General features: G+C 52.9%; 1 protein-coding gene and 1 long non-coding RNA gene across 2 annotated transcripts in view; one reads left to right on the top strand and one right to left on the bottom strand.

Annotated features, from left to right (window-relative positions):
• The first annotated feature begins 208 nt into the window (after positions 1-208).
• Positions 209-13,755, top strand: LOC142819333 (uncharacterized). The gene is made up of 3 exons (XR_012897192.2): positions 209-1,463; positions 7,282-7,469; positions 12,459-13,755. It is a non-coding gene; the product is annotated as an uncharacterized LOC142819333 (long non-coding RNA).
• The window catches only part of DBH (dopamine beta-hydroxylase), a 38,640-nt gene continuing 19,935 nt past the window's right edge, over positions 6,916-25,620 (bottom strand). Inside the window, exons 7-12 of the mRNA XM_006123799.5 lie at positions 24,334-24,477; positions 23,893-23,931; positions 19,838-19,897; positions 16,502-16,629; positions 13,750-13,909; positions 6,916-7,082 (exon numbers count right to left, since the gene is read on the bottom strand). Of these exons, the coding sequence (XP_006123861.3) occupies positions 6,948-7,082; positions 13,750-13,909; positions 16,502-16,629; positions 19,838-19,897; positions 23,893-23,931; positions 24,334-24,477 (666 nt within the window). The 3' untranslated portion in view covers positions 6,916-6,947. The remainder of the gene's footprint in view (positions 7,083-13,749; positions 13,910-16,501; positions 16,630-19,837; positions 19,898-23,892; positions 23,932-24,333; positions 24,478-25,620) is intronic.

Below are 25,620 nucleotides of genomic sequence, written 5' to 3'. Positions count from 1 at the left end.
TTGACGTCTTACTTTATAATACTTTAAAAAATGAAGCAGACAATCAAAATGTTCCATTCCAGAAAGTTTGCCCGTATCGAAATGCTGTGTTCTATTATGTGAAATTTCACCTAAAGTGACATGTTTCAGCAGAAAGTTTTGACTTTGGGAAAGCAGCATTTTCTGAGGGCAAGATGTTTCATAGGAAAATGTCCAACTAGCCCTACAAATGTGTAGCTAGAATGGAGACATCCTCTGCATAGTGCTACATAGAGATGTAGAGGTTGAACCTCTCATCCGGCACCCTTGAGATCTGACTGGTGCCAAATCAGAGAATTTGCTGGACCATGGCAGGTCAGTATTCTCTAGCAGCATGACCAACACTTCCACTGCTAACTGGTCTCTTAAAAGACATGTAGAGGTCAGTTAGAGCTAAATAATAGTACAGAACCCTGAGAGCCAGGACTGGTGGCTGAAAACAAACTTCATGGGACCGCAGGAAAGTTGGCCACACCCATGAAAAGTAGACATCCAGCTAACTAACATCATGCCGGACCACGGATGTTGCCGGACCAGCGAGTGCCACACCAGAGAGGTTCAACCTGTATCATCCATCCCCCAGGGCACTCACAGATCACCCTTACCCGAGAGGCGGGTACTTTTTTTCAGCATTCCATGCAATCAGTGTCCTCCTGCAGAGAGAAAACTCATGCTAGGGAAGCCATGGGCAACCTGGGCTAGTGAGTGGCCGCACGAGTGGCCCTCCTTCCTCTCAGGGGGCCGGAAGATTGTCATAACCAAGACGCTCTCCCGGGACAGGGCAGTTCTGCTCTCTGCTCTTGTGTACCTAGAATGAGCGGGGGCGAGGCGGGGAAGGGCGACGGAACCACAGCAGCTCTGTGATTGCCCACCGCTGTGCCGGGAGTCTTGCTTCATTCTCTGCATTGCCCGGTTGTTTGCTTTTACCGCAAAGCCCATCTGGAGATCTGCTGCGGACAGTGAATTTGCCATGTACCCCCCCAGCTCCTGATGCCACCCCTAACTTGGGGACGTGAGCTGCATGGTATGTGGGAGCTCCATGCTCCCCCTGGGGTCCAGCTGGGTTTCTGGAGGGGGCTGCTGGAACGGTGAGGGTTCAGGAGGGAAGCATTCCTTTGGGAATAGCGGTGTGACCGTGGCTGCGGTTCTGTTGTAGCAGAGATGAGTGATTAGGGCCTGTGACAGGGCGCCTGCCCTGCACTGGCCCTTTAAGACCAGGACTCAGGCCCTGAGCCAGGGCTAGAAAGAAAGAGGCCAGCTGGAGCTGTTTGGGACTAGGGAGAGCCCAGCTGGCAAGTATATATAGAGAAGCACAGGTTGCTAAAGGGGGGAGCCAGTGGAGGGCTGACTGGAGAGGCAGCAGGAGATGACTAGCAAAGGCTGGAGGAGGGCTAGGGGCTGGAAATAAAGCCCCTGGCTTGTGGGTGGATCATGAGGCCGACTAGGTAAGTTGAGCTGTTGAGACAAATGCCTATGATGAGCAACCCATACAGACTGCAACTTGCCCTGAGAGGGGCTATATGAGGACAGTCAGGGGGCACTGAGGCACACTGGGGGTGTGCACCCCCTGACAGGGCCCATTTATGCAGAGGCCTTTTCAGAAGCTGCTGTTGCAATAATTATTTAAACCTCAATCAATCAGATCAATCCATCCCCAGCCCAGAGATGGCTCCATCTCGGGCATGCTTAGTAGGCTGGGAAGAGGTGTGTAAATGTGGCATTACCTTCGACAGGGACCATCACACCCAGCAGCTAACTCTGGTTGCTCCAAGGTATCTCAAAGGCCACCTGGCCACACCCCCAGGCTGTAGGACATAGATTGCAGGAAGGGTAGGGACTTAACCCCTTCTCTGCTCTGCCCCGGCCGGGTGGCTGCCCACAGCTCCCTGCCTCCCCGGCTGTAAGGGTGACGTGAGCATGTCTGTCCCGTGCTTGACGCATCCCTGCTGTGCCACCCCATGGAGGGATCTTGGAGCCACCAGCACAGGGGACCACTGACAGAACAGCCACAGGGATGGCCTCCTGACGCTCTGTGGAGAAGTGTGTGGAGGCCCCTGGCCGAGCTCCACTTCCCAGGGCAGGTGTGTGCCAGCCCCTCCTGCAGGTCTGCGGCGCGCAGGGCGCTGCCCGTCTGGGCTCCTGGAGAGAGAAGCGCCCCAGGGCTCCTCTCAGAGCCAAAATCCCCCCATAGCTTCCAGCCCCGGCCAGTTCTGACACGGCTGCACTGGGGCAAGGCGAGAAGGCCTCAGCCCAGATTCCTCCGGGGCAGCTTGGGGGCAGTGTCCTCCCCCACCCATCAAAACCTGCCTGTGCAGGCCCGATGCCACTAGCCACTGTGGAAAGTTGGCGGCGGGGAAGGGAAGGGCACGTCGCCGGCTCACGTGCCTTGGGCCGCCTATTGCAATGCCTGTGGGCGCTGCAAACAGGGTCTTGAAGGGGCCAGAAGGCTCCTTGTGCCAGCTCCCTGGCTGGGCATGGGGGCAGGTTGATGTCAGCGAGGCAGCTGTCCTCAGTCGAGGGCGGGGAGGGGCGCTGCGAGGGGCAGTGCTCCCCGAAGAGCGGGAGGGAAGAAGGGGAGCGCTGCTCACCCTGATGCAGCCAGACAGGACGAGGGGATCCGCTTTACTTCAAACCCTGCCTGCACTGAGCCTGCCCCAATGCAGCTCCCAAGTGCCCCGGGGGTCACAAGAGACACGGCAGCCCCTGTGTGGAGGGAAAGGCCCATGTCCAGGCTGGAACACCCTCGCCCGCCGCTGGCAGCAGGAGCTGCTCCCGGCATGGCTTGCAGCAGTGTGCACGCTGCGTGGTGCTCTGGGAACCCGCGACTGGTTACCCGGGTGCCAGGGGCTCCGGTGCTGCCCGAGCCCGGCTCTCCTGTGCAGTCGCTGGCACTGCGGCACTAGGCCACTGGTACGCAGAGCAGGGATTTTGCTCACTTCTTTCCCCCCTGCTCTGATCGGCTTCCCGGTGCAGCCGCAGACCCAGGACTTGACGAGACAGAGCTGCCTTGGCGATTCCAAGGGTTTATTCTCTTTGCCGGTCGCGATCAGGTGCGTTTTTGCTGCCTCGGATATACCCAGGAGTCCCTGATGAGACTCCAGCCCGCGCTCTCCTTCTGCTACGTTCATGCCCCCACCCCCAGCTCCCGCGCTCGACTTTCAGGGGACGCGCCTCTGCACAAACCCCGCATGCTCCCGGGGGCCAAGTGGCACGGCTTTTCCAAGCCAGGGACACCCATTTGCCAATCCACTCGACCACATGGACAGGCTGGCGCATTGTCTTTAGCCCCTCTGCAGCTCCAGGAGAGGCACAATGCCATTGCCGGCTTATTCCCCCCCACCCCAACGGGGGCACTTTTTTCAGGAGCTGAGAGAGAACCCGGGGCAATGCCCTGAGCAATTGCAACTGGCAGAGGAGTTTGCACTAACGGCCTCCTGTGGTAAAATGGTCATCTTGGCGTTAACTGGGTGACTTGGAATATTATGGGTTGGAGCATGCTCTCCCCCTTCCTTATCACCTGTTTAGTGAGTGCGCGTTCCCCTCCCCTGGCCTAAGGAAAGAAAACAGCAAGGTCCCAGCTACTGTTCCCTCTGATTTTTTTCCACCCATGTGCAGAATACATTTTGTCATTTGCACCAAGGCATGTGCAGCTGTGCACCACCAGTAGCAACACCTGCTCCCGGCTGTGGGGATGTTCTGTGAATGAGCTTGGCCTTTGAATCTCTCCTGGGTGGCTGCCTGAGTACGCAGCTACGCTGGTCCCAGCCTGCAGCCCTGTGAGTAGATGCAGTTCTGTTGTACTAAGTGGAGTGGCCCTTTGTAAAACCCTCTGGCTGCATCTAGACTGGCAAGTTTTTCCGCAAAAGCAGCTGCTTTTGTGGAAAAATGTGCCAGCTGTCTACACTGGTCACTTGAATTTCCACAAGAACACTGACTTCCTACTCTCTGAAATCAGTGCTTCTTGTGGAAATGCTATGCTGCTCCCGTTTGGGCAAAAGCCCTCTTGCACAAATGCTTTTGCACAAGAGGGCCAGTGTAGACAACGCGGTATTGTTTTGCGCAAAAAAGCCCCGATGGCGAAAAGTGCTTTTGCAGAAAAGCGTCCATGCCAATCTAGACGCTTTTTTCCTCAAATGCTTTTAACGGAAAACTTTTCCGTTAAAAGTATTTGCGGAAAATCATGCCAGTCTAGACGTAGCCTCTGAGTTTAGGGCCTGCTCAGGGATGGGTCTTTGGGCCTGGACTGTAGGCCAGACCTTCCCTCTCTTTCCTCCCCATTGGTAAAACAGCACAGAGACTTGTCCAGGTCCCCTGCTGTGTGGGGAGTTACATGGAGAAGGGCGTGTACGGAGGAAGCAGTGTTTGGGAGGGGCTGTGATGCAGAGGCTTTTCCTCCAACGCATTGGAAGGCACTGATCTCGTTTGTAACTCGGATCAGCTAAAACACTTGCTTCAGGCCCGCTTCTCTGCACTCGGGGCGGGTATGGAGGTAGGTTGAAAGGGCCTTAAAGTCATCGGCGTGCTCCCTGTATTCTGGGGCCTAAGTCAGAGCAGCTTCAGGATTGTGCTAATGTACAGGCTGCTGCTTGGGAGCAGAGAAAAGCTCCAAGACACTGGCCACTTTGTGCGGCGGGGTGGGGTCGTGGGACTGCAGGGAGAGACCTTCTTCCAGCTCTAAGCCACCAGGAAGCCTCTGGCCAAGGGAGCAATATGTTAAGGTCCTTTTCTGCTCTCATAAAGAGATCCAAGAGTAAACAAGGGGCAGGTCCATTCAATTTCCCTCACCGCTGCATGTGGCCCAGATACATACATGACCATTGTTGCACCCGCGTTGGATCCAAGTTTGGCCTGGTGTGCTCAGGGATTTCTGTTTGTTCCCTCAGGCCATGTCCTTCCGAGAATGGCTATAATGGCAAGACTGTAGCTGGGTATCTGTTGCACCACCAGGGTGGATGATAAAAAGGCAGTGGTTCACCGGGGTTAATCCCTGGCGGGGGTGGGCGGGCCCCACCGCTATATTTACCTACACCTCCATAGGGACCGGCCATCTCTGCTCTCATTGGCCACGGATTGCTGTTCCCAGCCAATGGGAGCAGCAGGAAGTCGTGAAGATCGGTCACCACGTCCAGCAGCTCCCATTGGCCCGGAACGGCCACAACCAAGAGGAGCTGCGATCGCCACTACGCGTGGAAGCGAAGGTAAACGTAGCCGTGGCGGACTAACCCTGGTGGACCGGATCCGTCCTGCAGGCCAGTATTAGCCCACGCCTGGTGCGGATGCTTCCGGACAGAAGCGGTTTCCCCATGAGGCAGTTAATCCATCCCGCCAAGCGGAGGTAGTGCGGTTGGCGGAAGTGGGGACCCAGGGGACCAAGCGATGTCGTGCCGGGCGTGGAACTTCCACAGCCCGCAGCAATGTCGCTAGGCCCAGCTATTTTTGAGGTGTAGCCCAGGCCTTGGAAACATGTGGGCTGTGCTGACGTGACCAGGGAGGGATGAGTCTCCTCTTCACTAGCCCAGGCCTCTTCCTGTTTCTCTGAGGATTTCTCCTTCAGGCTCCTACAGCAAAAAAGACAATGTGAGGGTGTGGGCAGGCTCTGTTGTTTGGGGCCTCTGGTGATTTGCATGCCTAGGGGCTGGTGGACAGTCTATTGGTGCTGACTGACCCCAGCTAAACCTGTGGCCCATCCTCTTGGGTCCAGGAGGTTGGCTTCGCTGTGTGTGCCAATGTATATTTCCTTAACGGACTCGTTTCTCTGGCTAAGGGATTTGCTCTCCCTCCCCGGCCAGAGAGAAGCCCCCCTCATGTAAATCCTCCCTCAGATCCATCGCTTCTTCCTGGTCCTGCGCGAGGGGGCGAGGGAGGCATTCCCAGGTCTGTGCGGCAAATGTCAGGAGGAGCTGTCAGTGACATGTCAGCGTCGCTCAGCCTGTAGCGCCCACGCCATCGCCTTCTGGGGAGGAGCGGGCTTGTCGTTAACCCGTCTGAGGGGAAGAGGCAGCGCATGGCTGGAGGCCAGGAACATCTGCTGCTGCTGCTGCTGCTCTGCCTGCCCCTGGCCAGTGCAGCTCCCTCGCTGGGCCTCAATTTCCCTCCCGATAAGATAGCACTGGCCAGGGGCAGCGCAGAGACGGAGCGTGCGGGGCAGGGGGAAGAAGGGAGGTGAGTGCTTGGCTATAAAGCACAATGGAAATCCGGAGTGTTGTTATTTCGGGGGCGGCAGCCTGTCTTACTCAGCGCTGGCACTGCTAATCACCCGCTAATAATAGCGCTTGCCATCTTCAGCGTACGTCCGGAACTTTAACGAATGAGCCCTGACGGGCCCCTGTCAGGCAAGTGTCGAGCGACTGATTATTCGTGTTTGGGGACACTGAGGCAGAGCGGTGGAGGGTCCACTGCGAGGCAGCACTAGAGCTGGAATTAGGTCTCCACATTTCCCAGGCCTGCCCTCTGCCCTCTAGATAGCACCTATCTAACTGGGCGCCTCACCCTTCAGGGTATAAAATACAGGGCAGCCCCGGGTCTAGATGGAACAGCAGCCAGCGCTGTGACCTGCAAATCCCTCGGCCGTTCTGGCTCAGTAGGAGAGCCTCGTGTGGGGTTGGTTTCTACACCGGTGTGGTCCCAGAGATTGGGGCCCAACCTGCGGGAGCAGGGCCTGCATGGGTGCGGAGAGGTGTTCTTCGTGTCCCACCCAGGCCTTGCCCCCCCAGGGTGTGAACGCAGCTCACCCACGGAGCCCCAGCTGCCTTGAGCAAGGGCTAGAGCATGCAACTGGCAGGGGAGCCGGTCTGGCGTGTGCCCACCGCGTCCGTGGCAGCATTACAAAAGCTGAGCCAAATCCCAAACCACCCCCGGGCTGAGGCGCATCCCGTCCCGGTGACGACGCGTGGCGCGTTGCCGCGGCGGGGCAGGCAGACACGGAGCCTTCATTCTGCCTTTGCCCTGCCCCAGTTGACGCGAGCAGGGACAGCGGGAGGCGTCTCTCGGGCGGGCTGGCAGTGGGGGGCTGATTTCGGGAGCACCCTGGTGATCCTGGGCAGAGGCTGCTTCTCCCATTCACCCTGCGGAGAGAGTTCGATGTTAGCAGGTCAGCGCCTGGGGTGTTTGTGTGCGGAGAGCCTGGGTGTGATCCAGGACTGAGCAACTACGGTAGCACAAATAACAACAAGACCACACAGGGTGGGGTTGGAGAAGGGTCTGGCTCAATAACCCAAAGTCCATGAGGTGGAGCTGAGATGTTTCTCCCTCCTATTTTCCCAGGTCAGGCCCAGCACACTGTAGCAATGGCTTCCAGACCCTGGCACCAGATCCTAGCCAGCGTCCGTCAGTCTGCCTCCCGTGTCCGCGGAGCTACGCTGTTGCACAGCACCCGAGCATCTGCCTGCGGGATGCGTTCAGAGCATTTTACTCTCCGTGGTGACGAGAAGGCGCTGCCTCGTGGCCAGCAGGTAGGATTAGAACTGCCGTTCTCTAACTGTGGGGTGGGACCCCATTTTTATGGGGTTGCCAGGCCTGCCTTAAAATTGATGGGCCCCAGGGCTGCCATCAAAGCTTCCGCCCTGGGTGGCAGGGTTCAGATTTCAGGCCCCTTACCTGGGGCTGAAGCCCTTGTTTTTTTAGCCCTAACAAGCCCCCTGTACGGCAAGTGTCGAGCTACTGGGGACACTGAGGCAGTGAGGTGGAGATCCCACAGTGAGTCAGCATCAGGGCTCAAATGAGATCTCAAGATTTCCTGCTCCACCCTCAGCACACCTAGGGCAGGGGGCTTGGGTGGGCTCAGGTTCTGGTCATCCCCAAGGGTCACGGAATAAGAATGGACATACTGGGTCAGACCAAAGGTCCATCTAGCCCAGTAGCCTGTCTGCCGACAGTGCCAATGCCAGATGGCCAAGAGGGAGTTAACAGAACAGGGAATCATCAAGTGATCCCTCCCTTGTCACCCATTTCCAGTCTCTGACAAACAGAGGCCAGGGACACCTTACTACCCATCCTGACTAATAGCCATTGACGGACCTAACCTCCATGAATCGATCTAGTTCTTTTCTAAACCCTGTCAAAGTCCTGGTCCTCACAACATCCACTGGCAAGGAGTTCCACAGGTTGATTGTGTGCTGTGTGAAGAAAAACTTCCTTTTGTTTGTCTGAAACCTACTACCTATTCATTTCATTTGATGACGCCTAGTTCTTATGTTATGGGATCATGATGGAATGAAGCTTGAGAATCCCTGGATTTGAACACCCTCCAAGCTAGGCCATATTCCTTTGGTGAGGAGACCTGCATTGAGGTAAGCAAGGCAGGGTAGCAGCTGGAGCTGGATTTCCAGCTGCTCTGAGTTGTGGATTCCACGGTGCTTGCCCTGAGCAGGTGTATAAAGACAGCTCATTTGGCAAGTAGCTCCCTGCTGGTGAAAATGTTGGTCATCTATATCCACCCACTCTTTGCACACTGAGGCAGCTACTGCCTTCCAGACACGGGTGTGCCGCACGAGCTCCTGAGAACTTGCTAGTGCTTAAAGAGCAAAAAGAAGGTATAACCGGTGTGCGATTGCAAATTGTATTCAGCCCATTCGAAAGGCAGCGATAATGAGGGTTGGTCATTTTGGCGCCTGCAGGGTAATGAACAAAAAAATGAAATCTGAGGGCTGGCTTCTGCTTTAAGCTCCTGCCTGCGGTGTAATTATATTGGAATTGCACCGGTATAAATGGCATCATTATGTGAGGGCAAGCATCGTTAGACGGGTGCATTGCTGACCTGAGCCAGGGAGAGAGTCTCACAGAGCTTGCAAAGGAACAGGGAGCTAGATCTGGCAGTGGATGCAAAGTCGTCCTGTGGCGCCAATGCCCATCATGTTTGGGAAAACCCCTGTCCAGCCGCTTGTCCCTCCCAGAGAGGCCCACCACAAACCATAGATCCGACCACGTCCAGACTGGGGGAAAGGCTGCTCCTGAGCTGTGAGGAGGCCAGCTCCTTCTTGTGGTGAACATTCAGTGTTAAGAATGCCCCAGGGCCTCTCCGCTAGGGATGTTAACAAGTGGTTAATTAGGTAACTGTTAAAAATCTTCCTGGTTTCATGATTACACACTGAGGGCTCTGTGGTATGAAGCTGTTACTAGAGAGCCCGCAGTGCGGTCGACTCCCCGGCAGTGGGGCCAGCAGCCAGGGCATGCCAGGAGCTGGCTCCCAGCGGCCGGCCCCGCTCCCAGGGAGCCGGCTGCACTGCGGACGCTGCAGTATAAGCTTTACACTGCAGAGCCTGTAGCACGGGGCAGCAGCTGGCTCCCCGGGAGCCAGGGCATGCAGGAAGTTGTCTTTTAAGCTGGCTCCCAGCATGTGCTGGCTCCCTCTTGCTGCGCCCCACTCCCAGGGAGCCAGCTGCCACCCTACGATGCTGCCTCTGATACAGAGGCAAAAGTGCAAGGTAGCTGCCAGCTCCCTGGAAGCCATGTTTTAAGTTGGCTCCCAGCCCTGCTCCCTGGGAATGGGGCCAGGAGCCAGTGGTACACTGTAACATCCCTACTTTCTACCCCATGCTGTGGCATTGTCAGTTAAGCTCTCTCAGACATCCGCCCTGTGTTAAGAGCTATAGAGCAGGAGTTTCAAACTCCATTTACCTTGGGGCCAATGCCAGGCCTCAAATCCTCCTGGCAGGCCAGAGGGCAGCCCCCTCTGGCAGGGTTTGGGGGGGGGGGAAGAGATCTGTGTGCCCTTCCCCCACACGTCCCCTAGCTCCACTTGCCACCCCCAGACAATTTACCGCCCCTTCCTGGGCCCCTGCCACCGCCACCGGCAATGCAGTGGGGCTAGCGCGGCTTCCAGCTGTTAGCTCCATGCTGCTGCCCGCACATCCTGGTAGCCCGGGGGAAGGGTGTGCAGCATTGTCCTGTCCACAGGACGGTTCAGGGTGGGTCCCACACTCTGGGGGCCCCGCAGCGGTTGCCCCAACCATTCTGTGGACAGGACGGTCCCCCACTGGTGAGCCCATGGGGCCCTGGGTGGGCCAGGCTCGCAGCAGGGGTCAGGCCCTCACTGCGGCAGTGGGAGCCCTGGGGAAGCAGAGCAATGCTCCGCGGCCGTCTCCCAGGCCAGTCCGGTTGCTCCACTCACCGCAATTCCTGCTGCCGCGGTGAGTGCCGGGCCTGCTCCCTGCAGCCATCCTGCGCCAGACCATCTGGTAATCCCCAAGGCCGCATCCCTCTGGGGAGGGGGCTTGAGGGAAGGAATGTAATGGGGGGGAAGAGGTGAGGAGTCTGGGGGGCTGGGGCATAGGCGGAAAAGGAGCTGGGCTTGGGGGAGGGGTACGAACACCCCCCCACCGGTCAAAGGGACCCATGTGCCGGCAGCTGTGCAGGGCCAGATTGTGGAACTGCTCGGGCCATAGATGACCCTTGGGCCATGAGTTTGAGACCCCTGCCATGGAAGGACATTAGGAGCATTCTACAGGTGCAGTCGCTCTTCCCCATGAATAACTCCATCCTAATTAACATACCCCCGGAGGACCCTAACCTCAATCCAAGGTGAGAAGTGGCTGGTCTAGTTTCCTGGGCTCTGCTCCTCGAGAGGGCGGGTTTAGGGTTCAGGGGTGGGAGAGCTGATTCTCCTGTGCTTTGACTGGGATCCATCCGCCACTTTAATGAGCATCATTTGCCCATAATGGCTGTGCTCATTCAGGCTGCTTCCTATAATTCTTGCCGGGGAGCAGAGGGAGGGAGCTAGCCGGACAAGCCCATGAAAAATGGACTTTGCCTGAAATGCAGCCCCTGCACCTCACACATTGGCAAGTGTCCTGTGGGTTGGGTGCCTGTGACAGTGAGGGCCTCCACACACCGGCTAGTGGTGTGAAAAGGCACCATGTCGGCGTCTGAAAACACCCAGCACTGCCGATGCCTCTCACCTGGGCTGCAATGCTGCTACTCCAGGCTAGGACCCCACCTCACAGAGCTGTGCCTAAACCTCCTAGCCTGCCGCACCCCTGTGATACCAGCCTACGGCCCAGCAGAACGAACGTATTCCCTGTCCCGCAGCACCATCTGTGCTCCCAATGCGGGGGCCCTGCACGGTTCTCTCAATATTAGCGCTGCGTGAAGCACTGTTTGTCTTTTTGGTTCAATGGCTGCCCCAAAAAATCAAAGACAAATTCATTTGGGGTTGACTTGACGTGATCGTTTTTAATTCTTCTGTTCAATAAAAACGAACTTCTGGGAAAACGGTTTTGATCAACCCTCCAGCAAACAGTTTTGTCTCATTTTTTAGGGGGGTTGTTTTTTTTGATAAAATGGGCGCAGAATTTAACAGCACCAGTCCTTTTGATTCAAAAGGTTTTCTTGAGAAAAGGTGCCACCAAACAATTTGAACATTTCTAGGTATTTTTTTCTTTTTGACGAAAGATTTTAGCATCAATCCACAACAGGTTTTGGTTGACGTGAATGTGCATTTTGGGGAGAAAAAATACATTATGGCTACTTCTACATTGGCATGATCTTGCGCAAAGACTCTTTAACGCAAGAGTTCTTGCATTAAAGTATTTGCACAAGAGAGCATCTACACTGGCATGTGCCTTTGCGCAAGAGATGTGCTTTTGCGCAAGAGCATCCATGCCAGTGTAGACGTTCCCTTGCGCAAGAAAGCTCTGATGGCCATTTTAACCATCGGGCTTTCTTGTGCAAGAAATTCATGTTGCCTGTCTACACTGGCCTCTTGCGCAAGATCAGTTGCACAAAAGGGCTTATTCCTGAGCAGGAGCATCATAGTCCTTGCGCAAGAAGCCCTGATTTCACACATTAGAACGTCAGTGTTCTTGCGCAAGAACTCCCCGCCAGTGTAGACAGGCAGCATGTTTTTGTGCCAAAGCAACCACTTTGGCGCAAGATCGCACCAATGTAGACACAGCCTATGTCAAAAAAAATTCTCATAGATGCAGCTCACAATGTGCATAGAGGTAACGCCTCAGCTGTTTGTTGTGTTTCAAGCGACATCAAGGATGTCTAGAATACGGTAAGAAAGTTGTTCTTTTCTGATTGCTTGCGCGTTTATAGATATAAATAAATAAATACCCTGCAAGCTCTGATAGAAGGGGATGTCAGCAGAAAGTACCTTTCCCTTCATGACTGCCTCACACAGCTATTACCTTCCGTTGTGTTCTGTGCAGGAAAGGGATTTTAATGTTACTAAATAATTAAAAGCACAGAGCTCTTCCAGAAAAGCAAGACAGACATGGGATCGCTGAAGTGCAGAAAGGCAAGCAGCTAATTAGAAGCTAGTGTTCTCTTGACAGGAATTCTGTGGAATAAATGAGCTGGCTTAAAATCCCCCTCGGTTGGAAAACCAAACAGAGAAGGAGGGGGAAGTTCTTATTTTCTTGTCTTATTCACTTTTAAACTCCTGATTGCTTGCTTTGGGTTAGTGCCAGGACTGCACTAATTTCCAGTTCTCTTTCCAGTTGCCCTCATCTGACCTCTGTACATCCAGCACGTTCAATGGAAGTAACTGGGAGAGAAATTCGCCTCCTGTGGACAGCTGGCACAAGGTCTGGGCAGCACTGAAATCCTCAAATGAGGGTTTAGCGGGGATGTAACTGATCTTTGTTTTGGCCCCCTGCGCAGGGGAGAATTTCATCCTGAGAGCAGAATTTGGCTCATTGAGTTTAACAGGCCTCTGCCAGCTCAAATGGAGACTTTATTACAACAATCTCATGGAGAACTGAAGCGCCTCCTTTTCAATCTGTTGTCTCTTTCTCCCCACTGCTTTGGATTACACCTGCTCCGAAAAGAATTCAGGGTATGGTCGGCAAGTCTATTGTGCTGACCCACATGGGATTAAGAAGTGATATGAGGTTGTAAACTGTGCTTAGGGTGGATCATCATCCTTTAAGATGGTGTTTTCCATTCAAAGGTCTCAAAGCACTTTATCATTTTAGAGGTTGAGGAACTGAGGCACAAAAAGGGGACATGACTGTCCAAAGTCACCCTGCAGCAGAGGCAGGACTGGAACTCAAGTATCCCAAGTCCTGGTGCGGTGCAGTGCGCTACACCATAGGCCATAGTGCCTCCCAGCCTATGATGTTACCGATTTTGTGTTCAGTGGGTTAGTTCTATTGGGAGTCAATATAATTTTCCCAAATTGGGAAAAGAGCCCTTTATTTTCCCTTGTTTCAGAAGGAGCTTCTAGTTTAAAGGTTGTGTCTGTGAAGCAACTCAGGAAATGGATTTGTGCAAATAAGACTCATCTAACTTAATTTACATAATAACGAGGTGTTTTAGACTGCGCCCATCACTGTGGCATGTTTTTCTAAATTTGAACACGGCAACTTTGTGCTGGACTCCTAGGGCCCAATTTTTCAAAGCTATTTGGGTGTCTAAAGATGCAGCTAAATTCCTCTTGGGATTTTCAAAGCCACGTAGGTGCCAAACTCGCTTTGATTTCAGCCCTAGAGTCAAGCTGAGTTCTTTACATCTCATGCATCCACACCTGTAAGGAAGAGTCCCTAGGCCAAATCTGTGGAAAGCCCTGTTGTTTTCAATAGCTTTACACTTGTGTCGCTCACTGGACCTTAGTAAGGAATTTGATGAGGTCCAAGAGAGAATAAAATCCATCTATGCCCGTTTCTGCACCACTCTGCAGGGCTAACCCACCTCAGCACCTCCGACTCGGGAGCCAGTACGCTGTTACACTGTGTCTATATAGTCACACAGATGCTTTCAGATGGGTTGTTTGAGGGGGGCCGTACGTACCGGGAAGCGGACAGCCGAGGATTGATTGCAGTGCATCGAGATCGGAGCAAAGCCATAGAGAGATTTCAGAACGTCTCTGTTGAACGCATTCCAAGGGATGGACGAAAACTGCTGCGGGACGGAAGCCTGCGGGCACATGCAGATCTCCTCGTCGTTAAACCTAAGGCGGGAGACACAGCGGTGAGAGGCCGTGCTGATTCCTTTTCTGTGCAGGACAGGGCTAATTCCTCCTTGACTGGGGCCTGATCCTGAAGGGCAGTGCGCATCCTTAGTGCATTTAAAACAGGGACCCCCAGTACAGGACATGCTCAGTACCTTATAGAACCACAGCGTCCGATTCCAGGATCTGTGGAGCAGGAACTGCCTTTCTTTTTATGCCTTGTATATTGGACTATGTCTGCACCACACTGGCCTACGAAGGGTTAAATCCAGCCCTGTGGTAGCAGCCAATTAGGACCCAGGTGAGGGTTGTATAAATAAGGGTGCCTGAGAGGAGAAGACTCACTCAGCCCTGGTCTCTACTAGGGAGTTATTTCAAAATAAGAAGGGAGCGTCCACACTGCCGCGCCCATTATTTCGAAATAACCACTCCCGCTTTCCACAAGCACTCACACTAATTTTGAAATAGTTATTCCAAAATAGCGGTCGTGTGGCTGCTCCACTGTGGCTCTTTCGAAATAACGACTCCCTAGAGTCATTCAAAGTCACTACTCCCCCGGGCTTCCTGGGGCTGCACGTCAAGGTAGCACATCCGCATTAAGGATGCGTCTACACAGCACCTTAAACTTGAAATAAGATATGCCATTTGCGCTACATAAATTGCGTATCTTATTTCAAAGCTATTTTGAAATAGCTTATTTTGAACTTTGGCGCGTCTACACGGTGCCAAATTTCAAAATAACGCGCTATTTCGAACCGTCCCTTATCCCGCATGCAATAAGGTTTACTGGGATCGTGAAATAGTGTGCCCGTTATTTTGAAAAATATTTCGAAATAACGGGCGGCTTGTGTAGATGCAACGTAGCTATTTTGGGATATCCCCAATATCCTGCCTCAGACTAATTTTGAGGCTTCCCTGTAGTGTAGACATGCTATTTTGAAATAGTTGTTTCAGGAGTAAATATTTTGAAATAATTTCCTAGTGTAGACATGCCCTCACTCTTGCTCCAGCTGTGGAGCAGGAGGGCTCTGGCTGCCAGGGCAGATGGAGGCTTCCTTAGACAAAATAGGGCTTGGGAAAGGCAGTCAGCGCTGGGGAACTCTGAGCAGGCAAAGACCTGGGCTGCAGGGCCTGAATCATAGAACTGGAAGGGACCTTGAGGTAGCATCAAGTCCAGTTTCCTGCCCTCACCCAAGCACTGTCTAGATCATCCCTGATAGATGTCTGTCTAACCTACTCTTAAATATCTCCAGTGATGGAGATTCCATAACCTCCCTAGGCAATTGATTCCAGTGTTTAACCACCCTGACAGGTAGGAAGTTTTCCCTAATGTTCGATCTAAACCTCCCTTGCTGCAGTTTAAGCCCATTGTTTCTTGTCCTGTCATCAGAGGCCAAGGAGAACAATTTCCCCCCCTCCTCCTTGTGACACCCTTTTAGATACCTGAAAACGGCTATCATGTCTCCCCGTGGTCCTCTCTTTTCCAAACTAAACAAGCCCAGTTCTTTCAGCCTTCCCTCCTAGCTCATGTTTTCTAGACCTTTAATCATTTGTGTTGTTCTTCTCTGGACCTTCTTCAATTTCTCCACAGCTTTCTTGCAGTGTGGTGCCCAGAACTGGACACAAAACTCCTGAAGCAAGCAGAGCTGCAGGGAGGCAGCCAGGGCAGGAGAAAGCAGCAGGTCCACACCCGCTTGCCTACGATGAGTGGCCATTTCAGGCTGCAGTTTGCCCCTCAGGCAGAGGCTAGATGACAACTGGCAGTGGGTCACTGAGGCAAGGTGGGTGTAGGGGAATTCGGGGTTCCCTGAAGGGGGAGGACTCCAGCGTGTGGGGACCCTGCGGCAGGACAGTGCCCAGAGGGGAGGGCGCTGAGGCCTGGGAGGGACACGGGTCTCTGCGTAAGGTGGCAGAACCACTAACACCTAAACAGCTAACAGTAGATGAGACCCCGGCTGGAAGGGCTGAATTGAGCTCATTCCCAAGTGACCAGCAGGAGGCGCCATGACAATGAGTTGCACCCTGTTACATGGACACATTTTCAGAGCTCTGATCCTACGGAGATGGGGGTTATCTAAGCACCTGGATGTGCAGATGGGTGGCCAGAAGTAATAAGTGGCCTTCTGCAGTCTATAGCTTTGTAGATCATAAGGGACCATTGTGAGCATCCTGGCTATTGTGAGCCTCTATAACTTTGGGGACCATATCTTGGAGGGGTTTTGCTGTCATCCGTACTTAAGATCCCCCTGTATGTTGACCATTGGAAAGTGAAAGGCCTAAAACTGCTTTTGTAAACAGTAGAGTCACCTGCATTCCCTCATACACCGAGAGAAACAAGATGTCCCCTTCCCAGCGACCTCTCTCCGAACCTTTCCTTTAGCAACAGCCTGGTTTGTGCTTTTGCTCAAGCACCCAAGTATGAATCATTCCTCTGCTCCCCCTGAGCCGACATGGCCTTCGTGCACCCAGCTCTGCCACCGCATAACAGAGGTTTTAACTTGCGGCATGACCTATTTTTAGTTTTACTAGCAAATGGTTTGTTGTTCATCATCATCCACTGAGGCCCAGCCTGAGCTGAGGAGGATGCTGTACCTGTTCACAAGGTTAAAATATCTTTGCAGGTAGCCAGAATCCACAGCGCTCTTGCATAGCTCCAGCTGCGTCTGGGGGTAATAGTGCACGTAATTGACACACATCTCTTCCATGATGCTAAATCCGCCCTGCAGAAAGAAGGGAAACAGGCATGAGTGCAGATTTTGATGCACCCTCCCTGGTCAAAAATAAGCAGCTGCTCTTTGTTCCTGTGTCGTGTGCATCATCAGTCCCAGACTGCTGCCGGGGCAGTTACTGGGTTTCAAATAGGAAATTGCAGCAACGGATTTGGTTGAACTGTGTTTTCTGCAGAAAACTCCGGTTTGGCAAAACCAAACCTGTTCAGGAGAAAGGGCTCAAAACAAGTTGGGCAGGGGAAAACTTTTGAAATTGTCAAAATGTCCCATTTCAACATTTCTGAAACAAAAAGTTTTGGTTCCTCAGTCTCACGTAACTTTTCATTTGGAAATTTAACTTAATGTATATTGTTTTGAAGGGCAGAACAAAGAGATGTTCAGATTTTGATTTTTTTTTATCCCAATTTGGGCCTGGAGAATTTTTCAAACTATCAAAAATTCCCATGGGGTGGGCATGCTGATAGATAGATGCCATAAAAACCTGATCCACGTTAACCGCGCTAAACCGTTGTGGTTTTTAACCAGAGATGTGAACCTCTAAACCAAAGACCACACAAAGCATGCTGTATCCTCTGTTAATGTGGCTCTTCTCTTCTCCTTAGCAGGAACTGATAACAAGGCTGGATTGTGTGGTGTAGATGTCTTTCTTTTCATGGTACTCCTTTCTTTTCATGTGCCTGTATATTAAGACCTGCCTCTTAGAGGTGGATACTCGCAGATATAAAGTGGATGTCAGTGGATTTGCAGGGCTCTAATAATGCAACCTGTTAACAACTCTGCGTGTCTTCATGAACCATCACTAACTGGGATAGTGGCTTGTGATGGGAATTAAAATGACCCATGTTCCTTTTCACTTAGCACCTAAGGAGAGCACAAGGGGTATGTATAGACTACATCCCTCTGTCGCCAGAGGGATGTAAATTAGACATACTGAAATTGCTAATGAAACAGGGATTTAAATATCCCACGCTTCATTAGAATAAAAATGGCCGCCGCTTTTTGCCAATGCGGCACTTTGCCCACAAAAAGCGGCAGTCTAGACGGGGGTCGGTTGACAAGGAAAGCCTTTTCCGACCAATCCTGTAAACCTCGTTGCACGAGGCATAAGCGATTGGTCGGAAAAGGCTTTCCTTGCCGACCGACCCCTGTCTAGACTGCCGCTTTTTGCCAGCGAAGTGCCACGTCGGCAAAAAGCGGCGGCCATTTTTATTCTAATGAAGTGTGGGATATTTAAATCCCCGCTTCATTAGCAATTTCAGAATGTCTAATTTACATTCCTCTAGTGATAGAGGGATGTAGTCTAGACATACCCAAGGTGTGGTCAGCTAGCGCACCCATTCCTCAGTCACTGTTCTTTGGGGAAATGGCTGATGGCCCCGACTCAGCAAAAACAACAAGGAGCCCTGTGGAATGAGGAGTACAGCTAGTTCGGATTAGGAAGCCTAATCCGAACTAGCTACTCCGTGCCGCGCGGCTACACGCGGCACGGGGTTCGAACTGCCGGCATTTAAAAATGGCGCCAGCCGGCTTCATGCAAATGAAGCCCGGGAAATTCAAATCCCAGGCTTCATTGGCAAGTGCGGTATGCCTACATTACCCTCCTAGTTCGAACTAGGAGAGTAGTGTAGACATACCCTTAGAGACTAACAGATTTATTAGGGCATCAGCTTTTGTGGCTAAATCCCACGTCCTCATTTGCCCTAGTAAATCTGTTAGTCTCTAAGGTGCCACAGGACGCAATGTTGTTTCTGCAGATACAGACTAACAGAGCTACCCCTCTGAGACTGACTCAGTGAGGTATTTAAACACGTGTCTAACCTGCAGCAGCACTCATCTAATCGCATTGACCCACAGTGTAAGGCTAGGTCCAGACTGCGGAGCTATTTCAGGATACCCCTGGCATCGCGAAATAGTTATGCTGTGTCTTAAGAGCAAGCCCATTATAGCGAAATAGAACGGGCTCTCTATTCCGACGTGCCTGCAAACCTCATTGCACGAGAGATTTAAGGGACATTTCGGAATAGCGCCTTATTTCAAAATAAGATTGAAATAAGCAACGCAACACAATTTGCATAGTGCCAATTGTGTAGCTTATTTCGAGGTAAGAGTGCACAGAGATCAAGTGCAACCTGTCACCTGTGCCTCCCTGTCTCATACACACCTGTACGTGCACACATGTGCACATGTAACCCACACACCTCCTGGGGGTGGTGCGCTGTCCCATGTAGTGGCACTTAGACCTCTTACAGAGAGGGTATGTCTACACTACCCTCCTAGTTCGAACTAGCGGAGGTAATGTAGGCATACCGCACTTGCAAATGAAGCCCGGGATTTGAATTTCCCCGGCTTCATTTGCATAAGCGGGGAGCCGCCATTTTTAAATCCCTGCTTGTTTGAACCCCGTGTAGCGTGGCTACACGGGGCTCGAACTAGGTAGTTCGGACTAGGTTCCACAAGGTGTACCGGTAGTTCGGAATAGGAACCTAGTCCAAACTACCTAGTTCGAGCCCCGTGTAGCCGCGCTAGATGGGGTTCGAACAAGCGGGGATTTAAAAATGGCGGCGCCCTGCTTATGCAAATGAAGCCCGGGAAATTCAAATCCCGGGCTTCATTTGCAAGTGCGGTATGCCTACATTACCCTCCTAGTTTGAACTAGGAGGGTAGTGTAGACATACCCAGAGAGAGAATGAGTTTGCTCCACAGCCTTAGCTGAGAGCCAGCTGGCTTTTAGCGCAAGCGGTATACCAGGGGTGGGGAACCTACGGCTTGGGGGCCAGACACGCCTCCTGGGCATGACTGGAACTCACCCTCAGACTCAGGGCTCCCCCTCCAGCATTGGGGAGCCTATGCTGGTGCTCCAGCCCCACTGCCGTCCCTCTATGGGGCTGAAGTATACAACATCAACTAGTTTGGGCCCCCCCAAGGCTCTGGTGTGTGAGGGGAATGTGGAGAATGTCTTTCTCCTTCTAGGACAGGGGTCACTTCTCACTTGTGTGCGGCCCCCGACTGATTTTCCTGTGGGTCCGTGGCCCCCCGGCCCCTGTGGAAGAGGCTCATGCACGAAGCACCAGAAGTCCCAGGTTTAATTCTGCTTGTCAGCTTTACAATTCGGGGCTTGTCCAGGATTTCCAGTGGGATGTCTCTGACACGTGGGCCGTGCCTCAGGTAGGGGACGTATGTAACCTGTGCGCACACTTACCACCGTTGCTTGGTTCCTGTCCTCTGTGTTGTAGGTGCAGGTCGTGACGAGCACATCGCCCTGTGTGTGTAAGCACATATTGCCACAGCGTTAGGCTTGAAACCCTCTTACTGCTTCTATATCTGCACGGCCAGGAGGGTGCCATGGGAGCCCTATCCCAGACTCCATCCCCACAGCGGCTTAGATGACATCAGGCCCTTTGACAGGCCGGCCTGCGGGTAAGTGTCTGTGCCAATCAACCATTCTCTGAAGGGAAGGGTTCCAGTCATTGCCGTGCGCGATTTTCCAACCCCTGCCGACTTTCTAAGGCAGGATGGGGAACCTTTTTTTGGGTTGGGGGCTGCTGAACCCCAGAAAAATCAGTCAGGGGCCACACACAAGGGCTTTCTCTGGCAGTAGGGCGAGCTGGCGCCCAGGCTTCAGCCCTGCAGGGGGGTGCCGAGGCTCGGAGACTTGCTGAGGGGCTGAATCGCAAGTGTCGGCTTGTCCTGCTGCACGGGGAAACTCCGAGCCTCACCGTGGGCAGGGCGGGATTAACACCTCTGGGGGCCCGGGGTGATTAGGTTTCTTTTGGGCTCCCTAGACTGCAGGGCGAGACAACAAAATGGGTTCAGTGCAGTGGTGTAGCCACAGGGGGGCCTGAACAGGCTGTGGCCCGTACCCACTTTGCATCCAGGCCCACCCCCATTGCTGCCCACCCACCTGAAGTTAGGGCCAAGTGGGCTCTTCTGGCTTTGCCACTGATTCAGTGTGTGGGAGGGGGCAGTGGGTGAAGACAGGCGGGTAGCTGTGGGAGGGAGTCAGATCTCCAACTGGGTGCTCGGGTGGGACTGGGGACAAAGTGTTTGGGGTGCAGGAGGGGGTTCTGGCTGGAGCTAAGGGCAGTGGGCTCAGGGCAGGAGGTTGGGATTAGGGTGTGGGGTCTAGGAGGGAATTAGGGTGCGAGAGGGGCTCAGGGCTGGGGTAGGGAGTTGGGGTATGGACACTTACCAGGGGTAGTTCCTGATGCGGGGGCACAGATGGCTCCATGTGGCTCTCTCAGCTGTGGGCATCGCTCCCTGCAGCTCCCATTGGCTGTGATTCCCAGCCAATGGGAGCTACGGGAGGAGGGTTAGGGGGGTGCCTGCACATGAGGGCAGTGCAGGGGGCGGAGCTTCCCCTGGCACATGCAGCTACACAGCTCCAACCTGGAGCTGCAGAGAAGAGGCACAGCAGCGCGCAGAGATGCCTCCCCCCACCTTCCCTCCCGGATGGGCTGGCCCAGATCACAGGGGCTTTAGGGGCTACATGCAACCCATGGACCATAGGTTCCCCATCCCTGTGCTAAGGAATCTAGAACCAGATTCTGAAAGGTTTTTAAGCACCTAAAGCAGCAGACAGGCAGTGAGTGGCATGACAGAAGTGCCTAAGCAAGCTAGGCACCTAACTCCCATTGGCGTAAAGTCATTACGGCCTCTGAAGCTGGTCAGGGCGTTTCCAAGCCACGAAAATTTCCAAAAGTGTTTGTAATTTTTTTTTTTTTTTGCCTAAAAAGTGTTTTCTGCTCAATGTTGTCTGTTCATGCTGCTGGAACAATGCGATTGTGAGATCCCCAGAACAGCTGGTGGGCAAATGGATTCCAATTGTTAATATTTAGTAATAATACTGAATATGGTTTTCCTGCTACATTTGTATGGCAAGCTCCTGGAGGGCTCTGCATGCCGCTCCTGCAGGTTGAAGCTGGCTTGGGGTGGGGGCAGAGAGTTTTCCAAGGATGGAGATTTGAGTGCAGCAAGACGGAAGGGAAGGAGAAAACCAGGGTCACTGAGGCTATGTCTAGACTGCAGGCTTCTTTCGGAAGAAGCTTTTCTGGAAGATCTCTTCCGGAAAAACTTTTTTCAAAAGGGAGCGTCCACACAGCAACAGCGCAACGAAAAAGCGATGTGCTTTTTCGAAAGATAGCATCCACACGAATCTCGCATTTCAGTTGTGATTACTGTGGACGGAATGGCCACTAGGGCACCTGTGCTTTTTCCTGGAGGCCTCTTCTTTTGAAAAAATACTCTCTTCCACATCCACCCACGCTTTTTTCTGAAAAAGCTTTTTCGGAAAAAGGCTTCTTCCTCGTAGAATGAGGTTTACCGCCGTTGGAAAAACCCCTGTCCAAAGAACGCCAATAGCAGTGTGGATGTAAGTATTGTTTTTCTGGAAAAACTCCACAGTGTAGACATACTCTGAAGGAGAGGGGCTACTTGAGCTAATCTGCTCCATGGCTACTTAGCAGGTGCAAAGTGAACGTTGACGGCTCCGGAGCCAATCTCTAACCTCAACCTGCAGAGCTGAGTTACCTGGCCAGTGCTTAGCGGCTAAGTGAGAGCGTCTGGCTAAGAATTGGGCCTGCCAACGTGGCGGGAGGACTCAGTTGCCCTGGGGTCCAGAAATTCATGTGTCTAGGGCTCGCTGCTACGATAGAAGCAGTGGCAGATGGAGCCCTGGGTCCTTTAAATTGCCACCAGAGCACCACTAGGCGGCTCTGAGGACTGGTAGTGGGTAGACCACAGCGGTTGCCTGGCGGCACCGAGTGCTGGCTGCCCCCCGCCCAGCCCCTTGTGTCTGAGGCCCCACTTCTTCCAAGAGTGCAGAGCCGTCCCTCCGCCTCACACACCTGGTCCAGGTGCCTGGCAGGTCTCTCGGCACCCCCTGCTAACGGTTTTCTGCTTCACTTATTGTCACAGCACGTAGGATCAAATCATGTCAGGGAGTCCCCAGTTTTAAAGGCTCATTATGATCCTGTTGTCAGATTATCCATTAGGCACAATAGCCAGAGGCGGATATAGGGCAGTGCGAACGGGGCGGCCGCCCCGGGCCCCGCGCTTCAGAAAGCCCCACGCATGCACCGTGGCAAAGGGGGGCCCCCGCAGAATTATGCTGCCCGGGGCCCCGCAGAACGGTCATCTACCCCTGATAATAGCCACAGTGTCTAGGGCAGGTCTGTGCAAAATACGGCCCGTGGGCCAGATCCGGCCCACCAGATCCATCCCATGGAGGCAGCGGGGAGCTCCAAGCAGGCTCCCCTGCGTGCCCCCCATGCCGTGCAGAAACACGGCTGCAGGGCTCCATTACTGTGTTCAAACTGGGGGTGGGGGGGAGTTTCAGGAACTGCCCCACCCCCAGCACAATCCCATTGGCCGTTTTCTGGCCAGAAACCAGCCAATAAGAGCTGCTTGTTGGAATAACAGGCAGCCAAGAAGAACCACACCCTCTGCTCAGTTATTCAGTGAAGCACATGGGCAGGCAAGCAGGCAGAATGGCTGACTAGGAAATGTTTTAAGCTCTGCAAGCCTTAGTTCTGCAAGCTGGCTAGTTTGGTAGCTGGCAGGTAAGTCGCTGGGCCACAGCCTGCTTCTGGCACCCCAGCCCTATTCTGCCCCCCCTCCCCACTCAACCCAAACCCTCTGTCCCCCTCTTTTAACACCCATACCACACCCCTCCCAGATCTGGCACCCCAATCTCCTGCCCCAGATCGCAATACCCTCCTACCCCAGGTCACATCCCAAACCCCTGCGCTCCAGTTCCCTGTGCTAGGTCATAACCGCCTCCTTCACTCAAACTCCCTCCCAGCCTCCAGTCTCACGCCTGCTCTCTAGTCTCTTACCCCAATCTCCCTTCTGCACCCAACCTCCATCCCAGACCCCACACCTCCTCCATTAATATCATGGAAGAGTGCAGCCCTCGGCCACTTTCCAAAATCTTGGAATGCCCCCCCCCCCCCATCAAAAATTATTGCCCACCCCTGCTCTAGGGCCTAGGAAAAATGTAGGGCCTATAAAAAAATCATAATTAATTTGAAAATAAAAAAAGAAAACATCTTACAATTAGGATATAGGGGAAGGGCATTTCTCCCTTACGAATTTCTATATAATCTAATTTAAAGGCCTATGATTATGAGAGTGCCTAGGGCCTTTGAAGACATCATCTGGCTCTGATGTCATCTGACCCCCCATGGAACACAGGCCAAAGAGGAGCTCCCAGGTCCTACCCTTGGGAGCGGCTTAGTTGCTTCTGCTGACACTCACCGGGAACACAGAAACCATTTTCTTTAACATGCGGATCTCCTAAAGGAAGAAAAACAACACTGGAGTTAGATGCAACCAGTTCCCCCTTTTGCTACCCTAGCTTCCCCATTAAGCACTGATGAGTTTAGTTAAGAGCGGCACTGAACCCGGTTTGCACCCGTGTCAGCATTCCCTAACCTGAGCACATGGGCAGCCACTTAGGAGAGATTCAAATGCTGCCCAGCGGATGAGCAGAGTGCCAAGAGCTGGTAGCATGTGTTTCTACTGGTGGTGCACATCAGCACGTGCCTTAGTGCGCATAAACAAAATTTATTCTGCACACAGGAGGATAAAAATTGGAACCTTGACCCATGTGTGCGGGAAATGAGACCAACCATTGAATGGAGGCAGGGTTGTTTTCATGGTGGGCTGACGCTGCAGGCAACGGGGAAAGGAGAGTACCTGGAAGTGAGGGCTGTAGTGATTATCCGCATTCACAACTTCCCTTTCTCTCCCGTCGCGGGACAGGATCGTCACCACCTTCCTTCCCGTCAGGTGAGTGTGGAGCTGGGAGGCAAAGATGTGGATCCCGGCTGGGGGCAGAGCCTGGAAGAAAAACCCCATGAGCACGTCCAGGCTTGTGTGGGCCGAAATAACGATGAATGAATAAATCAACCAGCATCACTCCCTCTTTCCTAAAGCCCTTTTTTCCCTGTGCTCTTCGGGAACTGAGCATGGCTTCCCTGGGCGGGGCAGGGCAAGCACTTAAAGAGACAGTGTCAAGTAAATGTAAAGAGCAGTTTGTTTTTTAAAGTCTCTTAGCAGCGTGAAAATTAATGTTCTTTGGGGGGCCAGCAATTCAGTTTGTCCAGCACTGATTTACTCACCACCACTTTCTAATTCAGCAGAAGCCGCCTGGCTTATGTTGGTTAGTGCTCCACACCAGCTATTGTTTTTGAGTACGGCCCCTAAAAATAGCCTTTAAAACTGCTTTGATGTCACAATGGAAATTGAGAAAGCACACGACGACGGAGGGAGTCCAAATCCCGACCCCATTCCCCCTCACATCCAAATTAAAAATCCTGGTGTGTTGTTTCTTTCCCCCTCCTCTCTGCCTACGGCCATGTCCAGACTCAGGGTTTTTTTCGGGAAAGTAGCCTTTTCCCGAAAAAACTTCCCCTGCGTCCAGACTCAAGCCGCGTTCTTTCGAAATTATTTCGAAAGAACGCGGCTTTTCTTTCGATGGCGGTAAACCTCAATTTACGAGGAAGAACGCCTTCCTTCGAAAGTTCCTCTTTCGAAGGAAGGTGTTCTTCAATGTAAAGAGGCCGTCTTCGAAAGAGAGCATCCAGACTCGCTGGGTGCTCTCTTTCGAAAAAGCGGATTTTTCTTTCGAAAGATCCGCCTGCAGTCTAGACGCGATCTTTCGAAAGAGGCTCTTTCGAAAGATGCTTTCGAAAGAGCATCTTTCGAAAAAAGCCTGCAGTCTAGACATAGCCTACATGTCTGTCAGGTCAGGCACCCACAGCCACTGAAATCGAGCACACCACAGGTGGTACTGTAACAAAATGTTCAATCAAATTGGATAACGGGCCTTTAAATAGGAGAAATGTAAAACCCCAACAGACAGCTGCCTTGGGGTGGGATTTATATCCTTGCATGGTGCCCGTCCACCAGTGTTCAATATTCATTTGGTTTGTCTTAAGGAGAAAAAATGCACCTTTCAGGAGCTGAAAGGCCAGTGATAAG

The sequence above is a fragment of the Pelodiscus sinensis genome, chromosome 23 (assembly GCF_052426305.1).
Source record: "Pelodiscus sinensis isolate ZL-2025 chromosome 23, ASM5242630v1, whole genome shotgun sequence".
In the NCBI taxonomy this organism is placed as follows: domain Eukaryota; kingdom Metazoa; phylum Chordata; order Testudines; family Trionychidae; genus Pelodiscus; species Pelodiscus sinensis.
This window is presented reverse-complemented; position numbering and strand designations above follow the sequence as displayed.